General features: G+C 39.1%; 1 protein-coding gene across 5 annotated transcripts in view; it reads right to left on the reverse strand.

Moving 5' to 3' along the window:
* abcc5 (ATP binding cassette subfamily C member 5) overlaps nucleotides 1–19,442 on the reverse strand; it is a 140,009-nt gene that overhangs the window by 27,515 nt on the left and 93,052 nt on the right. For all 5 annotated transcript variants that reach the window (XM_043702368.2, XM_043702371.2, XM_043702370.2 and 2 more), the window contains 6 exons: nucleotides 17,079–17,208; nucleotides 16,230–16,383; nucleotides 5,868–5,996; nucleotides 5,276–5,462; nucleotides 4,974–5,063; nucleotides 77–266 (listed from right to left, as the gene is read on the reverse strand). In XM_043702368.2, the coding sequence (XP_043558303.2) occupies nucleotides 77–266; nucleotides 4,974–5,063; nucleotides 5,276–5,462; nucleotides 5,868–5,996; nucleotides 16,230–16,383; nucleotides 17,079–17,208 (880 nt within the window). The remainder of the gene's footprint in view (nucleotides 1–76; nucleotides 267–4,973; nucleotides 5,064–5,275; nucleotides 5,463–5,867; nucleotides 5,997–16,229; nucleotides 16,384–17,078; nucleotides 17,209–19,442) is intronic.

Raw genomic sequence — 19,442 nt, forward strand, 5'->3', positions numbered from 1 at the left:
GAAACATTCCTCAACCTACAAACCAAACCAGTTCAATTGAAACAAGAATTTCAAATTACTCTAACAGTATTCTTACCTGACCCAGTTCTGCCCACAATACCAATTTTTTCTTGAGGTTTAATGGTAAAGGACACTTTCTTGAGCACCAGAGGTAGATTCTCACGATATCTCATCTCTACATTTGCAAATGTTATTTGCCCTTGTTGAGGCCAGTCTGCAGGTGGAGTTTTATCCTTAATACGAGCTGAAGCCTCCAATTTGAGAGTCTAATAGAAAATTAAGGAAGTCACAAGATTTCCAATATGTAAATATTCTACAATCATAATGGCTTCTTAAAAATATATTAATTTAAAGCTCGCTGAGTAATGAAGGTTCAGAATTTTAGACATCTTACATCTCATCACAACTACAGAATCAATTGGAATTCTGTTCATTACGTAATTGTTTGATTCCAGAAAGCATGACATATACACAATTTTGATCAGATACAAAGGGAATAAATTATCAAATCAAAATATTTCTCTTAATTTTTGTATAAAAGCATAAGCAAAATCAGCAAAATATTGTTGTGCTCCCTTGCTACACATATTCAGTCATATTTTACATGCATTCCATTACATATATTTTGCATGTTCTTCAAATCAAAAATCAAAATTTACTGCCAGAAATATACAGTATTTTGGTATCACAAATTTTCGACATGAAATATAAAGCAAGAAATAAGTATAGTATTTGATTTTAGAAAAGCAATTCAAAATTACACATTCTTCTTTATCCAAGAACTTTTGCCTTTTGGGACCATTCAAAGGAATCACTTCAATTGGAAATTCAGTCACCAATTCTCATCAAGAATTTGTTTTTAAAAGAAAAATCAATTGCTCCAAATCCAAAATTAAAATCTACACATTCACCATTTCATTAACGGATGAAGTGAAATTCAAATCACAGCCTGGAATGGTGGGAGGAGGGGGTTATTGTGGAAAATCTGGATGATTTGTTTTTGGCAGGTAAATCTTCGCTAGGAATCGCACTGTTCCGCTCTCAGGCGGTTCAATATTCATCGATAGAATGTATACGTGACAGTGTCGTCTCATATGCTTTACAGGCAGACAGGATGACAGGTAGTGGTGTGTTACAGAGATGCATTGTTTCATGTTGTGGGGGAAAATATACACCCACATTCAACAATTAGTACTGAGTGACTCCAACATAAACTAATTAAGATTACCATTATTATGTGTCCTTGTCTGATGTACGTTTACATAAAATTTACTTTTAAATTAGTAAATAAAACACCAAATTTTCTTTTCTAAGGATTTCCAAATTCCTTGCCAAGGAGGTAGACAATTCCAAGTACAAACACTGTAACAATTCTAATGTGCCCTCAGAAAACAGTTCACAGGCTTAAAAAGCATGGCCTTAGGGGTAGCCATGGGCACACGTATGGGCCCCAGCTATGCCTGTCTCTTTGTTGGCTACGTAGAGCAGTTGATCTTCTGTAATTACACCGGCACCACTCCCCACCTCTTCCTCCGCTACATTGATGACTGCATTGGCGCCACCTCGTGCTCCCGCGAGGAGGTTGAGCAATTCATCAACTTCACCAACACATTCCACCCTGACCTTAAATTTACCTGGACCATCTCTGACACCTCCCTCCCCTTCCTGGACCTCTCCATCTCCATCAGTGACGACCGACTTGACACTGACATCTTCTACAAACCCACCGACTCCCACAGCTACCTGGATTACACCTCTTCCCACCCTACCTCTTGCAAAAATGCCATCCCGTATTCCCAATTCCTCCGCCTCCGCCGTATCTGCTCCCAGGAGGAGCGGTTCCACCATAGAACACACCAGATGGCCTCCTTCTTTAGAGACCGCAATTTCCCTTCCCACGTGGTTAAAGATGCCCTCCAACGCATCTCATCCACATCCCGCATCTCCGCCCTCAGACCCAACCCCTCCAACCGCAACAAGGACAGAACGCCCCTGTTGCTCACCTTCCACCCTACCAACCTTCGCATAAACCAAATCATCCGCCGACATTTCCGCCACCTCCAAACAGACCCCACCACCAGGGATATATTTCCCTCCCCACCCCTCTCTGCCTTCCGCAAAGACCGTTCCCTCCGTGACTACCTGGTCAGGTCCACGCCCCCCTACGACCCACCCTCCCATCCTGGCACTTTCCCCTGCCACCGCAGGAACTGTAAAACCTGTGCCCACACCTCCTCCCTCACCTCTATCCAAGGCCCCAAAGGAGCTTTCCACATCCATCAAAGTTTTACCTGCACATCCACGAATATCATCTATTGTATCTGTTGCTCCCGATGCGGTCTCCTCTACATTGGGGAGACTGGGCGCCTCATGGCAGAGCGCTTTAGGGAACATCTCCGAGACACCCGCTCCAATCAACCAAATCGCCCAGTGGCCCAACATTTCAACTCCCCCTCCCACTCTGCCGAGGATATGGAGGTACTGGGCCTCCTCCACCGCCGCTCCCTCACCACCAGACGCCTGGAGGAAGAACGCCTCATCTTCCGCCTCGGAACACTTCAACCCCAGGGCATCAATGTGGATTTCAACAGTTTCCTCATTTCCCCTTCCCCCACCTCATCCTAGCTTCTAACCTCCAGCAACTCGATCCCCTGACCTGTCCGGACTTGTCCGACCTGCCCAACTCCTTTTCCACCTATCCACTCCACCCTCTCCTCCCTGACCTATCACCTTCATCTCCTTCCCCACTGACCTATTGTAGTCTATGCCACTCTCTCCCCACCCCCACCCTCCTCTAGCTTATCTCTCCACGCTTCAGGCTCTCTGCCTTTATTCCTGATGAAGGGCTTTTGCCCGAAACGTCGATTTTGCCTGTCCTCGGATGCTGCCTGAATTGCTGTGCTCTTCCAGCACCACTACTCCAGAATCTGGTTTCCAGCATCTGCAGTCATTGTTTTTACCTCCTTAAAAATACTACCTCCAATCCTCACAACTTCACCCTTTGTCTTAGGTGGTCCCCCAGGACTGAGGATAACTTGCTTCCACATTCCAATTTGATGAGTTTTGAAGTGGCTGCTTAATCCAATGTGTGGTCTACAGACTGTCTTGTTCAGTGCAAGTGGTGCTTAAAGGGTTGATTAGATGGTTTCTTTGTAGATTTGTGTTCCCTCTGATCCCTCAATTTTGACAGTCTGCCTGTTTCTAATCAAGTCACTTACAATGCTCAGTACTTTGCTGAATGAATCTTCGCCATTTATGTCGATCATGATAAGTTGTCCCAGAGTAGGAGCAAAGCATTTTCACTATAATCCTGGGGTGAGTCCTGCCACAACTGAGTTCCGATACAAGCAACTTCTTTGGAAGTCTTGTGTCAGCCTTACAAATGACATGTCCCATTCTGTGAAGTTGGTTTTGAGTAATTTGCATCTCAAAACAGAGAATGGTGGCTTACAGGAAGATGCTGCAGTTGGACCGCTTTTCTTCTGACCAGATTGGAAGGATCCAGCAAAGCCACAGCTGGTAATGTTTCTCCAGTACATTACAGTGCCTGTGAGAGGTCATCAGAGCAGCACAGGGATCCCTGCTCACCCCAGTATGTCTATTACTGATATTTGATCATTTATCTTAGGGGTCAGTGTCAATATTCTACTTTCGTGGAGTTAAATATTTAAAAGAAGAGATTTTGTTTTTAAATAAAGAGCTTTTTTTGACATTAGTTTACATAAGTAACATTCCAATTCTGTTTCAACTGCAATCATTTTTCCAATTTTTCTCTGCTTAAAATTTTGAAAAATCCATCCAATTACAATCCAGCCAAAATTTTATTGCCCATTCCTAATTGCCCAGTGGACAGTGGACACTGACCCGCCGAAGCTCACCCACCCAGACCCATTCGCCTACATGTTCCCCTGCACCTAACACTACAGGCAATTTAGCGTGGCCAATTCACCTAACCTGCACATTTTTGGACTGTGGGAGGAAACCGGAGCACCCGGAGGAAACCCCCGCAGACACGGGGAGAATGTGCAAACTCCACACAGTCAGTCGCCTGAGGCAGGAATTGAACCCGGGTCTCTGGCGCTGTGAGGCAGCAGTGCTAACCACTGTGCCACCGTGCCGCCCACTACTAAGTGTCAACCACACTACTTTTGTAAATATGCAAAGGATTGCAAATTTCTTTCTTTAAAAGGATGTTAGTGAACCCACTGTGATTTCAACAATCAGCAGTGGTTACAAAGACACATGTTGGATATCCTTTTATTCCACAGTTTTTAAAAACAGTGAAATAAAATTTAACTCATTGCCATGGTGGAAGTCAAACCCATGTCCCCAGAACATTAGCCCTAATGTTCAGGATTATTAATTCACTGACAATACCACAATGCCATCACCTGCTGTTAGTTCCCGGTCAAACAATTGTATGTTCGTAAATAGAAAACCAGTTCACATTTAACGATTCACAAAAGCAATTACCAATTACAGCTTAGCTCTACTACAGTTTCTCTCCCCATCTTCCCGGGATAATCTATAACATCACACTTGTCGAAAGCTCAAGTTATACCACATAAATTAACACATTTTCACAGACTACAACAAATCACTGGTACAATTGCAACATTTAAGAGGCATTTGGATGGGTATATGAATAGGAAGGGTTTGGAGGGATATGGGCCAGGTGCTGGCAGGTGGTACTAGATTGGGTTGGGATATCTGGTCAGCATGGACGGGTTGGACCGAAGGGTCTGTTTCCTTGCTGTACATCTCTATGACTCTATTTGATGTGAGATGTTTTGGGACATCATATTTGTGAAAGGCATCACACTTATATAAGTTTGATCCCTTTCTTTGAATGGAGACAATATTATAAAGATGAATTTTCTCAGTTTTTCAATAAATTGTACGCATATGCCTGGTCCCAACAGTGGCATTACCTCTAGCATTTAACAGCAGTGGCATTGCAAGTTAACTGGTACCTTTATGTAGTGATTAATTCTTTCCACAGAGGTGAACCTAGCCTCAGTCTCAGAAGCAAGTCGAACAGTAAACTGAAATAAACCGGTGAGCTGCAAGAAAAAATATACTCATAACAAAACAAGACAAAGTTTTTCAGAGAATGAATGAAAGCATCAAATCCAAAGAACAACTTTTTTTGAATTTGAACTGTTGATTATTGTGCCATAAAAATAAAGAAAGCCAAAAGAATTTAATGCCATGTACCTAAGTGTAATAAATATTAAGATAATTTCAACTTTTGTTCACAGTATCTTGTACAAACCTGGACAGCATAGGAAATGGCAAGTCCTGCATAAGCTGGAGGAATGTGTCCATGCATTACAACTATTATCACTGCAGTTGTGCCAATAAGAGCAATACTGACTATATCCAATCTCACAGCAAGCCAGCGCATTGCACAGGTGAACAAGAAGAATGGAGCCTGATTAGCATCTAACAGCTCCTGATACCTGAAAGTAAATGAACCAAAATGCAATAAGTGTGTCATTTCTTCACATCACAAATGCTTTAGAAACTTATATGGCATACAAATTAAACTTTCAACCTCAGATTACTTACAATCGAGGATATATGTTGAACACAGCTGGTGTGTCTTCTTCAGATTTGTAGCAAGATTTCAGATTCATTTATGGTGAAATCTATTTTGTTAAACTTAGCTTTTTTAGCAAAAGTCTTGAGTTCAATTAGAAATTATTTTCTGCTGCAAAGGAACTTGTTGGATTTGTTATCTATATAATACTTAAAGATAAGGTGCAACAGAAATTTGCAATAATGGGTAACACATTGCAAATTTTTCTACTGGACAATGGACTATTTCCTTTTCACATCCAACTGTTTTAGTGTATAGTACTAACCTGCGTCGGTACTCTCCAGTTTTGTTGTAAGCATGGATTGTAGTTAGTCCCTGGATACTGGATGTGATATGTGACAGAAAAGGAGACTGAGTGATATTGTCCAAACGTTTCAGCTCTCTAATAAATATCCTGCAGAGATGGTATTACATGTAATCAATCAAGACTATGCATAGTTTTCAAATGAAATAAAATTAAAGGCTCCATTTTGAAATAATATATTCCATCATTCATCTCAATTTAAAATGGATCTTAAAAGTATTATTCCAGTAAACACATTGTTGAAGGGAAAAATTGGTACAATTTCAGATTTTAACCAACTGCCTATGTAATCTGGTCATGCTGTAATTTCACCCACCTTCCTGTATGTGGTGTTGTTGTAACATTTCCATTGGCTGGAAAGTTCAGAGAAATGATTACACAAAAGCAGTTTCTAACGTAAAGGTTAACGTGAAAATTCATAATCAAAGATAAGGAATTGTGCCTTCATAACATTTTGATATATATAGTCAATCATCTGTAATGCTGTGAAGTTACGTTGGAAAATATGGCCTCAAGAATCTGTCTTCCAATCACTTTCTTCTCCCCATTTCATTTCCGTTTTTGTCCTCTCAACTCTTTTTGAAAATCACTTTTTTTTTTCTCTATTCCTTTCAGACCAGAGGTCTTGGCATATGATGAATGCCATGGTGTGGTCTGGTAAAAAAAAATGAATCAGCAAAGGCTGCTTGACTACACATTGAGTGCACCGCAGGGAAAATGCAAAATTCTTCAACTTCCTCTCTAGTTGTTCTTTACTCAGTAAGTGTAGACCTCTCCACTTCACTCAAATTTTATAAATTTACTCACATTTGAAATGGGAAAAATAATTTCCTTAATAAACATTGAATGCAGGAATTTATATCCCATTATAAAATGGAAAATTATTCAACTGAAGTATTATAACCTAAAATAAAAGCCAATTACTGCTGATGCTGGAAGTCTGAAATGAAAAGAAAAAATGCTGGAGGAACTCAGCAGATCTGTGGAGAGCTCGAATTCCATCTAATGGCATTGTGGGTTAACCCATAGCAAGGGGACTGCAGCAATTCAAGAAGACAGTTTGCCACTGCCATTTATTGCAACTAGGCAACAAATGCTGACCAGCCAGTGACATCCACATCCTAAAAATGAATAATAATAAAGAGGAAAATAAAATTAATGTTTCAACTGTGAGTTCTGAAGAAGTCATGTTGGATTCAAAATGTTAAATATGATTTTCTCTCCACAGATGCTGCCAAACATGCTGAGTTACTCCAGCATTTTCTCTTTTTATTATGATTTAACATTGTTTGCCAAGTTGCAATGAATGTATTTTGTGACTTTGATCCGATCTCAATAAAATACTGAAAATAATCAGAAGATCCTTGAAGATGGGCAAAAATGTGCTCGGAAGGAAAAAACCAAGTTGGGTACAGTTATAGAATATGTAAATATCTATTATAACACACAAGAAAAAAGAAGCTGCCAAGCTATTGCATAATCTGTTTCCAAGCTTCGATAATTATGCTCTCTGAAGTAATTCATTACAATATCTTACAGAGGCTGACTTGGACTAGTCTGCTCAGTACAGCCAACATCCATTTAGTGCACCCTTCTCCTTCCTACTTCTCCCTCCCAGTTATCTCTTTTCAAACACATATCAAACTGTTTCATTGTACCTTGCTTGCTGTCATCTTTCCTCAATAACATTCCCAACATCAGGTCTGTTTTGCTCAGAAGACATTTGTTTTCAAAATTCTTTTTTTAAGAAGGGAAAGACAACTATCTATTTAATTTTTCTGTTCATAATTAGAATCATTCAGATGTGTGTGATATAAACAACATAGGAAATTAGTAGATCAGTTAGCTCCACAGTCAGTTATTTCTCTTGATCCACCTGATGTATTGTGTTGTCATCAGTTCTTCTTCTGAGGGTATGCCATCTATTCTTATTCATTACTCCATTTAATTAGATAATGGCTTAGCCACCTTTCAATTTATTTTACCTGTTGTTGCTCCATATATCTCAGAATTGTAAAGATCATATCTTTTTATTTCTCTGTATTTTCCATTATGGACTGAAATGGGAAAGGAGTGATTTGAAAAGCAAGGATTGGTGAAGGGATTGCTGCGATTTTTAAAAGCAACCAACAACTATGTAATTGCCTCCCAGGTAACTGAACAGCTTGTCTGTGTGAATGTTTGGTCAAAAGCTATCAGATCCCTGGAAAGGAAAACGCTGTCCATTCCTTTACAGTAGAAGACACCTTAAGCCTAAAAAAGCCAGCTAATTTCCCCTCATCAGTTGCTGAAGGTGTGGCTTTTAACCAATAAGATAGAGACTTTGTAAGTGTGAACCAATCATTCTGTGCCTCTTGCAAGCAAATTAAAGTACCTGGAGAAGGAAAATCAAGAAGAAACTAAGTCTAAAGGGTAATTTGGGGAATTTTGTGCACTTTTATAAAGTCTTTAATATTTGTGACCACCAGGAATGGGGGTGGCACACCAGGAATGGAGGTGTGGGGGGGGGGAATTTACTGAATTCAATCCTGAAAATTACAGTTCATTAACATCAACAACCTTTCTGTGAAAACTGTTTCAAATTTTTTCCAACCTTTACGCAGAAGAGCTTTTCAAATTTAATTCCTAAATGGTTTAGATCTAATTTCAAGTTGTACTAATTTCTATAGTGAGTAAACAAAACTGGGAAAATCTTTTAAACCCACAACCACTTTCATCTAGAGGTATATGGAGCAACAATAGGTACAGAGTTGCAGATACTTGAAAACACCACCACCTGTCACCGCCCCTCCCGTCACAAGCCACTCACCACCCTGACTTGGAAATATGTTACCATTCCTTCAGTGTCACTGGTTCAACATCCTAGAACTCCCTACCTAATGGCATTGTGGGTTTATCTATACAAAATGGGCTGAAACAGTTCAAAATGGCACCTCACTACCACCTCTGAACAAAGGATTGGCAATAAACACTGGCCAGCCAGTGACTCCCACACCCCGTGAATGATTTTAAAAAAAATCTATATTTGCCTTATTGAATCACTTATTTAGATTTCATATCTCAACCTTTGAGGGAATTTGAGGGAAAATGAGTTTGCTGATGCAGAATGTCTTTATGAATTAATCTAAAAATATCTGGTATTAATCTGGTGAAAGTGCATGGTACTTCAAATCGAATATATCCTTCCTAACATGTTATGTCTCTAACAGAACAGATTGTACTGAAGGGTTCTGAAGAAGGGTCATTGAACCTGAAAAATTGAGTCTTATTTTCTTTCCACAGATCTTTTTCTGTTTACTGTTTCAGATTTCCAACATCCACAGTTCTTTGTTTTTTTATTCTAATCAGGTCAAATGCAGTTTCTTTGCAACCTGAACATCACTTCCTCCCTTTTATATTTTAACCCCACTGATGAAGATTAGAGTTCCATTTGTTTTTGATCATATTTTGTACCTGTTCACTATCTTTTGACATTGTAGACACACATTTCTCCTCCAGAGTTTATAAACTCTCATGAAGAAAATATTCCGAATTGCCTTGTGCTGAATCTTTCTAACACCAGTGCCTGGCTATGCCATCTCCAACAAGACAGAATCTAACCATCACCCCTTGACATTCAATGGCCTTGCCACTGCTAAATCCTATACAATGAACATCCTGGGCATTTACCAGAAACTGAATCGGACCAGACATATAAATATAAGACTAGAAAAGCAGGTTTTATATACTAGGACGTCTGCACTGTGTAACTCCTGTCTCCACAATGCCTGTCTACCATTAAGGTACACATGTCAGGAGTGAGATGGAATATTCTCCATTTGTCTGGATGAGTGCAGCTCCAACAATACTCAAGAAGCTTGGCAGTATCCAGGACAAAGCAGCCTGCTTGATTGAGACCCATTCTAACACCTTGAACATTCATTCTTTTCATCTACAAGAGACAGTAGCTGCAATGCGACGGACAACAGTAACTCATCAGGGCTGCTTTGATAGCATCTTGTAAATCCATAACCTCTATCACTTAGAAGGGCAAGTTTTGCAGGAGCATAGGAACACCACCACCTGCAAGTACCTCTACAAGCCATGTGTCATCCTGACCTGGAAGTATATTGCTATTTCATCTCAGTCACTGGGTCAAAATCTAGAAATTCCTTCCTAAACCTGTCCCTACACCCAAAGGACTGCAGCAGTTTAAGAAGGCAACTCACTACTACTTTCTCCAAGGTAATTTGGGATGGGCAATAAAAGTTGCCCTGACTGACAATGCTCACATCCCACAGAGAAACTCCATCAGCTATACTTTTTGCTCCCTCCAAGTCAACAAAGGAGAAGCCTTCAACTGAAAATTTTAATGAAGACACTGAAGACAAAAGGCAGTTAAAATGATATTTAATGTGTGTTGAAATATGTAATTTTGCAGTTTTTTTGCATGAAAACTCTCAGAAATAAGTAAATGACAACAAAATTCAGCTAAAATTTTAAGTTCATAGGAATTTGAGCCAATATACACAACCACAAAACAATATACTTGCAGATTCTGTGATACCTTTGACTTTGAAATGGTCCATCACATGTCACTTACAGGACTTGAATGCAATAGTTTTGTCTTGCTAAAAGAAGCCATGCAAGATAAAATCTTGAAATCTTATTTAGAATCTTCTTTTTGTAAAATTAAAGACCCTATTTTGTGGTTTAAAAGCAACCTCAGACATGTGCAGAAACAGCTATCGCCTGGAGAATGTCAACAAGACAGTCCAATCATACGGTTAATATTTGTCTACATACAAAGTGGCTTTGGACTGTTTAAAAGCTCTGACCGTCTAATTTGACATGGTAGAAGAAGAAAGTTTATCTTGTGTTCTATGACTGCTTGAAGCCTTTCATCCTATGGCACCTTCCCTTGAGGTTGAGCTTATAATTGAGGAGATGACTAAAGATTTGATCTGACCGGGAGCGCCAGTATGGATTTGTAAAGGCAGAAATGGCTGAAAAAACTCAGCACGTCTGGCAACATCTGTGGAGACAAAGCAGAGATAACATTTTGGGTCCAGTGACCCTTCTTCAGAATTAGAACCCAAAACGTTAACTCTGCTTTATCTCACAGATGCTGCCAGATCTGCGGAGTTTTTCCAGCAATTTGTTTCTGTTTCTGATTTTCAGCACCTGCAGTTCTTTGGATTTTTATTGGACTTGAAAAGGGTTCATTATCCCTGCAAACCTGGAGAAGGGGGCTAAAGTGATGCACAGGCAAACGACTAAGCATGTTATTTCTATGGATGTCCATACAGTATTTGGTAAAATCCCTCATGACTTTGCTAAAGTTGATGCCCAAGGAACGGAAGGCAAAGTATTAACTTGGTTAGAAAATTAGGCAAGAACCAGAAGACAGGAAAGAGGAATGCTGGACAGGCATTCGAACTGGCAGTATATGATAAGTAATGTGCAGGAAGGATAAGTGGTGAGTCTCAACTATGCACTGTATTTTTGATCAACTTAGTTGGGATATGTGAACATAAAGACCACATCTTTTATATTTTTCTTTGTTTTGGATTAGGGATCAAAATGGTAAAAGTACTACTTTAAACGAAGGACAATGAAAGAGTTGGTACACTTAAAAACTAAGTTACTGGAAAACATTGAGAGTTATGTTTACATTGATGCTTTGTTCAAGCAGTGGGGAATAGATGTTTGAGACACAACAATATTTTGGGGGTGTGTGCAGAGCAAACTTTGCCTCAAGGTAGACTACTCATTGGCTTCTGCAAACAAGACCAGTTGGGAAGGCCAGGAGGTATCAGTATGATCATAACTCTAGGCTTCTGGTTCATAAGCAGCCTATGTCTGAACTATACAGAGGCAGAAACCTTCAGACTAAGAAAAAAGAGTCTCTCTACAGTGACATAACCAAGAACTGAGACTGCTATTTTCTCCTGCCATCTGCTGTAAACTGTTGCCTTTACATAATGATTAGAAGACTGAACAATTAATGTGGCAAACACTCTGTTTTCTGCAAGAACTGAAAGGTATTGGAAATAAAGAGAGAGAAGATCAGAGATCAGGAGGAAATAAAAGGGACACCCCACTAAATTCTGTGGATTGATGCTGTTTCCCAATAATTTTCTCTCCACAGCTAACATCCAGATTTATTTGTTCGGTATCTGTCTGCATGGCTGTGTACAAGGCTTTATAGAGTTATATGTTGAGAATTTATAATTTTTGTTTTCTTGTAGTGAGAATTGATTTATTGTAATAAACTATAGTTCAAACATAGAAACCTAGTCAGTGTTTTCTGTTGACTGGAGTCCATTGAATAGATAAATTGGAGACTTGGAGTTATTCGATTAAATCTGTAACTTTTACGATTACCTTGGGAATAATGAAGTTAAAGTATCAGTGCACTTTCCCAAGTGTGTCATGACAGTGAGTCACACATCCAAATTTGCTGATGACACAAAGGTGGCATTATAAGGAGTATAGCTAGAACAGTAAAATTACAAAAAGTTATTTATAGATTGCATGCATGGACAAAAAAGAGCAAATGGATTTTAAAGAAGGCAAATGTGAGATTATTGAATTCAGACTAAACAGGATAGAACAGAGTACTTCTAGATGGTGAAAACTTAAAAACTGTGAAGGTTCAAAGAAATTTGAGAATCGAACTAAAAGATCTTTAAAATGTTATAGTCATTGCTCAGGTACAGAAAATAATCAAAAAGAGAATGGTGTTCTGCCCTTAATATTTAAATATCAAGAATACAAGGAGGATAGAAGTAAATAATTCAATTATATTAAGCCTTGGTTAAATCAAAATCAGAGTACTGTGAACAGTTCTGAACATACATCTTAGGAAGGGTGTACTAGCCTTGGATACACTGCAACACAGAGTAGCCAGAATGATTTGAAAATTCCAAGGTTTAAACAGTAAAACAAAACTATGGTTGTATTGCCTGCAATTTAGATGGTTAAGGAGTTACTTGACCAAAGTTTTCATGATCTTCAAGAGAACAACAGGAATAGATGGAGAAAAACTATTCTGCTGGTTGGGTTCTAGCATGAGGGCCACAGTCCACAAGTTAAATCAAGACCTTTCAGCGGTGAAATTAGGAAATATTTGGCAGAGGTTTTTTTACCCTCTTCTGCAAAGCATAACATTTGATGAATTGTAAATTTTAAATCTCAGACCGACTGATTTTTTTTTTGTCACCCAAAAGGTAGTAAGGGTTATGGTGCAAGTATGTGGCATTAGCCTGCAGATCAGCTAGAATCTCATGAATGGTGGAACAGGTTCGAAGTGCCAAATGCTCTATCCCTATTTCTATGTGACAGTGAATCTTTGGATTGCTAAATTAATGAAACCTAATCGAAGAATTAAGACCATGGAAGATGTATAACATAATAACGTTTAACTTAGGAGTAGAATTGTGTACTATCGTCAATTGGATAAATCAAAAGTTGGCTATATAGGTCGAGTTCGGCAACTATAATGCAAGATCTCCTGCATCTTTGCATTTCTATATGTTTTGTATGCAAATTCTTCCATCTAACAGATCTAAAACAAGGACTTTACAACTATTACTTCTGTCAGGGAATGATTTCCAAACATAAATTCATTTTTATAACATAGTCTGTAAGAAGTGCACTCAAAATCATGTGCTGAATTTATACAGAGGTTTCTATTATAAATGTTGAAAATGAGATTTGTAATGGAAAGAACACATTCAAAAAATGTGTTAAAATAATACAATGTCAAGTGGCACAAACAGAAGACTAAGACAGATGCAATTTTATGTACTTAAATTACATATATGGTGGATTTAAACAATGTTGATTGGACAATGTGATATTTATTTTTATACAGGTTGATCTCCTAATATTGTTCACAGAGAATGAAAGACAAGTCAGGAATTAGAGGTGATGAGATACTTAGATATAACAAGGCATGAATAAACTTATCATGCTTCAATTAGATTCTTCTATCAGAGATGTCACAGGCGAAAGATAAACCACAGAACAGGACAGGATAGGAACAGTTAGGTGGAAATTAAATTGAATGGTGGACTTTTTTTTCATATCTTGAAAAACATCAGTCACTGCTCAATGTTTTGTATCTGGTCTCTTATTTTTGATAGCTTTTTTCATTGATAAACTTTCACATTCCTCTCTGGAGGAGCAAAACAATATCATGTATCTGCGAGATCTTCAGAATGGTGAGCCTCAATAAATTCAAAGCAGAAATAAAGTACCTTTCATGATGAACAGGCAAGTTTCTGCGGGGCATATTATGCTGTTAACAGATTTTCCTGCTCAGGAGCATTAGACAGCAGAAGCCATTTTTTGTCAACTTCACGGAATTCAAGGCGGTTTTCAATTATATTCATCAGTAGTCACTCTGGTACATTGCAAGAAAGTACAGTATCCCACAGCAATTCACAAAAATCCTCAAATACTTAGACTATGATTTCAGCTGCATCATCAAGAGGTGTACAAGCACCACAGACTTGTTCACCATTATCAAAGGAAGATATTGACCCCATTAGTTTAACTAGTTTTAGGAGATAATACATCCTCCCAGCCAAAAAATCGTGCACTTAGTCCAAATAGATCTGAGAGTAGCAATGCCAAGGCTGGTCCATGTATCAGCTGAGAGAAGACCAAGACAATGATGATTGGACAGCAACAAGGTCCCCATCTCCATTAACATTAAACAGCATAACACCACAGACATTGATTCCTAGCTAGGGAACATCTCATGGCGAGGAGTTTCGAGATCAATGTCTGCTTTGAGTGGGTATTAATGGTGTGGGTATTCAACACAATCAATATGGTCATGAAGCTGTGGCTCCACAGATCCTAAGTGCTAACAATCTTAATTTAAACCAGAGAAATAGAAAAGAACAGCAAAGGTGCCATGCAGGTTGGAAGTCTTTTACCAGCACTGCCTGTACAAGATCCTGAACATCACTTAGAGAGACAACATTACCAACAATGAATTACTGCAGAGGACTGATCAGAGGTACTTGTTGGACATTGGTGACAGAAAAATGAGTGTTGCTGGAAGGGCACATCCTTTGTCTCCTGGGCACATACACTGTCAAAGCTAGCGGACACCACTAGATGGAGGTGGAAGATGAGGCTGGCCAGAAACAAGTGTTGAATATACTTAAGAAGGATTACCAAGTAGTAGGATAATACTTGGACTGGAGTGACCAGCATTGTAACGGACCAGGCTTAATAGAAGAGGCTTGCTTTCATTCTAACAATTTTAGAACTAGAGAAACAAAACAAAATTCAGGAAACGCATACTTTGGGAAGTTGTTTATTTTCTGGAGAAGGGATCCTCTTGCTAACTCAAATATTGCACAATAGCCAAAAGACTTGATTGGGACCAAAGGAACTAAATCTTAATCTAGTCTAACAATGGCAATTCTCCAGTATGTTGAAGAGCACAGGACTCAAAAAAGGAAATGGAGCTGTGATCGGAGCTGGAGCTGGATCTGTGCAAATGCTTCTGTATGGTTGTCATTACATGGTCAGAGCTGCCTCATGGCCTGGGGTTGACTGGCTGTAGTCAGAGGCAATGGGTTATGAGGATAGTTGGTAGTGTGGAAAACACATCAATGGCAGCAATGCCTCAAGAGATTAACACAAGCCTTCAGACTGGACCAGCTAATACCCCTCACAACACAAATATTTCGAAAAACAGTAGCTCCTGGGAGAACATCACTATAGGCATCAAAGAGGTGGTCAAGAGGATCAGAAAATGGGACATATTGATAAGGATCCCAAAGACTATACCAGATTCTTAAACCAATTCTGAGATAGTATTATCTTGACTGTATTAATAAATTTTGGAGTGGAAATAAATTGAATATAGTGCATACATATGAAGTATTCAAGACACCACTGTACGCATGTGCAGCTTCAGTTCTTTTTCCAGATATGTATCGCAATACTCAAGCATGAAGTTAGCCTGCCTATTGGTCCTTTTAACTTGTGCAACACAATTCCCATCTCTGCTTAGACAACAGCTGAATTTATTTGGAAATTGGTTTTGTTTTTAAAACTGAAATATGACATAGTCTTAGATATACTCCTTTTCGTGCAACAGTTGAAGGCGTCTAGTGTTAACTTATCTATATTCCATAAGCGGTAATACTTGCACAAGTACCAGTAATAATCTCTTTAAGATACTGTATGATTATTTGCAAAACTGTCTATGTATGCTTAGACAGACAATCCAAGTGAACATTCCAATTCCAATACTTTAATGTAATTTATACAGTTAATAAGTCAGCTGCACAGAAAAAATATTTTCATGCTTACCTTGATACTTGGTTGAGAATCATGAACAGAATGACAAGAGGGCCAACAGCAACAAGAAACCATGGAAAGACAGAACCAACTACACCAATGCAGAAAAACACCAGGATGATGTTCTGAATAAACATCTCTGCTTGGAAAGGTAGCCGTGTGTCCACTAAGCAAATGAGAGGATAGAAACGCATTTTAGAATAAGAGAAATAAAACATTCAGGAAATGTATACTTTGGTAAGCTGCTTATTTCCTGGAGAAAGGGTCCTCCTGGTAACTAAAATATTGTGCAATAGCCAAAAGAGATAAAGGTAGTCTTGCGGCACATCGGTAGTTTTGTTATCGCTAACCCAGAAAATCCGGGTTCAAGTCCCACTCCGGGACGACATGGCCAAGGGACAGACATTTATAATGCGACCAAACAAATTGAACATCAACTTGTAAATCCTTCCAACATATGCCAATGACAGTGGAAAGAGCAGGAGAGATTCCTGGTTAGCTATGTGGTAGAAAGAAATTGGAGTCCCTACCATCACTGTCCATAGCTCCAGTATGTATGTAAAAAGTGCATATTGCCACAGCAACTCAATTCCTAGCTGTGCAAGTTTGTCGGATGACCAGTGTGATCAGATGTGTGCCAAAAGTACAGGGTTCATATTTCTAATCTGGCCACATTAGATTTGAAGCCTGCCTCCTTGCCCTATTTCTGGACAAGATCAGAGCACTGGGCACTATGCACCAGAGCTGCCTTTAGGCATACAACTTGAGAAGAACCACTAAATGAAATGTACAAGAATCTATGAGAATGTTAACATCTTATTGCTCAGATTGCATTAGTCAGCATACTGCTGCAAAAGGTACCTTCATCCATATCTTTTGAGAATCTATTAAGGATTCGGCCAGAAGGAGTGGTGTCAAAAAACTTCATGGGACCCCTGAGGATCTTGTGAAAGAGTTCATCATGCAGCCTGGATGAGGCTCCAAGTGTTCCCTTCAAAAGAATTAGAAAAATCATAACAATGTTAATTATATATGTTTTCACTCATTTTAATGTAATTAGTCCTATGTGGAGTTTGTAAGAACAGGTCATTGAACCATAATATGAAAAACAAGCAATGACATACTCAATGGATCAAATGTTTTCTCATTCTAACCAAAAGGAAAAATAACCTGAGTATCTACAATATTAATCCAGTGTATATTTACACAGAAATGAACACAAAAATGCTCCAGCCTCACCGTCCATACACTTTATAACAACTGTCAAGTGATAGAATTTGTAACTGATTGGGTACTCTTCATATCTGGAGTCTAAGTATTGGGCAAAAGTGAGGACTGCAGATGCTGGAGATTACAGTCAAGATTAGAGTGGTGCTGGAAAAGCACAGCAGGTCAGGAATGGTGAAGGCTCATGCCCAAAACGTCGATTTTCCTGCTCCTCCAACGCTGCCTGACCTGCTGTGCTTTTCCAGCACCACTCCAATCTTGACTGGAGTCAAAGTATTCCCTATCAGAAACAAAATCATGAGGAATTATGTCACAACTTTTGTATCTGTGCCAAGATGAAAATATGTTTAAGTGAACATTTATATTCACAACAAAGACTTCACATTTTACCTAGTGAGGTGTCATTTCATTCTTATATCGCTCACACACTTCAGAATTAACCAAAAGTTCATTTTTTGATTTTGTGGGTGAAAGCCTGGTTGACAGGATGAATTTGAAAGAGGTAGATTAGATTAGATTACATTACAGTGTGGAAACAGGCCCTTCGGCCCAACAAGTCCACACCGACCGGCCGAAGCGCAACCCATCCATACCCCTACATTTACCCCTTACTTAACACTACAGGTAATTTAGCATGGCCAATTCACCTGACCTTTGGACTGTGGGAGGAAACCGGAGCACCCGGAGGAAACCCACGCAGACACGGGGAGAATGTGCAAACTCCACACAGTCAGTCGCCTGAGGTGGGAATTGAACCCGGGTCTCAGGTGCTGTGAGGCAGCAGTGCTAACCACTGAGCCACCGTGCCGCCATACCTTAGCTTATAAATCACAAAAGCATTCTATATAAATTGAAACATGTTCTTTAACAAGAAATTTTACTCCACAGAAGTCCAAAAGAAGGTATACATAAAGTTTTAAAAGAAGGGTCTAAGATTCTCAGAATAAATTTCTTTCACAAAATTAGGCATTACTATGATGTTCGTATAGATACAAATAAATAATGGAAACTGTAAATATCCAATGGCACCAAATAAGCTTGTTCTTTTTATTCCATCAAGACAGCAGAGGTTGAGGATAGTGAAAACAAAGTCAAGTCTTGTATTATTAACTGAAATATTTGAACAACTCAATCTCTCATCATTCAAGAAGCATTTACTTTCCTATTACAAGGAAACAATCAGCTAGAACCAAGAATTTCTATTTCTTAGTGGAAAGATGATAAAAAAGTAATTTGTCTGCTCCTTATGCAGCATCTTGTCAAAGAGAGAGAAGTCCCTGCCAGACATAAGTGAACCAGTAAGATCTAAAGTCCAACTTAGACACAAACAAAGTTAATAAAATCAACATAAAATATCCCATTCAAATATTCCATGTGACAAAGAATCAGAAGGAATGAAGAAATAAAATATAAGTACCATCTCCAGCCACTGCAATGAGACAAGGAGTCTGCACCTCTAACTTCAATGTGTGCTTGGACATGAATAGTGGTGCCTACTCTGTCCACAATCCCATACGCAGTGCCACTGATGATTGAACTCTAGAGAATGCTTGCCCTTGTATTCGGCATTCCAGTCACCACTCCCCTCACTGCCAGCTTGCTGTGCCAGTCATTCTCGCCTCACCACCCTCCTTGCTGCTCTGCTCAGCACTCCAGGCATTACACTGCTTTCTACCTTACTGGTCACCCAATTTCTGACTCTTCAGTGCCTCCTATCCTTACTCATGGGAATTAAAAACAGCAATGATGCAGGGCAATAAGTAGGAGAGAGGCAGTAAGGGACTAGTAGCAAAGGAGTCAAGCATTTCAAATTGGGTTGCATGAATATCTGATTATAGGAGGTGACTTGATTTAAAACATTTGAATCCTGTTCCTTGATACAAACAGATATGTTACCTGCACTGTGACTGCACAGGCAGTGAATGTGTCTCCATCAATTGTGGTGGTAGCAAACGTAACAAAATAAAAAATACAAATACTATTTGCAACAACAACTAA

The sequence above is a fragment of the Chiloscyllium plagiosum genome, unplaced genomic scaffold (genome assembly GCF_037043375.1).
Source record: "Chiloscyllium plagiosum isolate Xiang-an unplaced genomic scaffold, Cpla_swu_hap1 HiC_scaffold_13, whole genome shotgun sequence".
NCBI lineage: Eukaryota > Metazoa > Chordata > Chondrichthyes > Orectolobiformes > Hemiscylliidae > Chiloscyllium > Chiloscyllium plagiosum.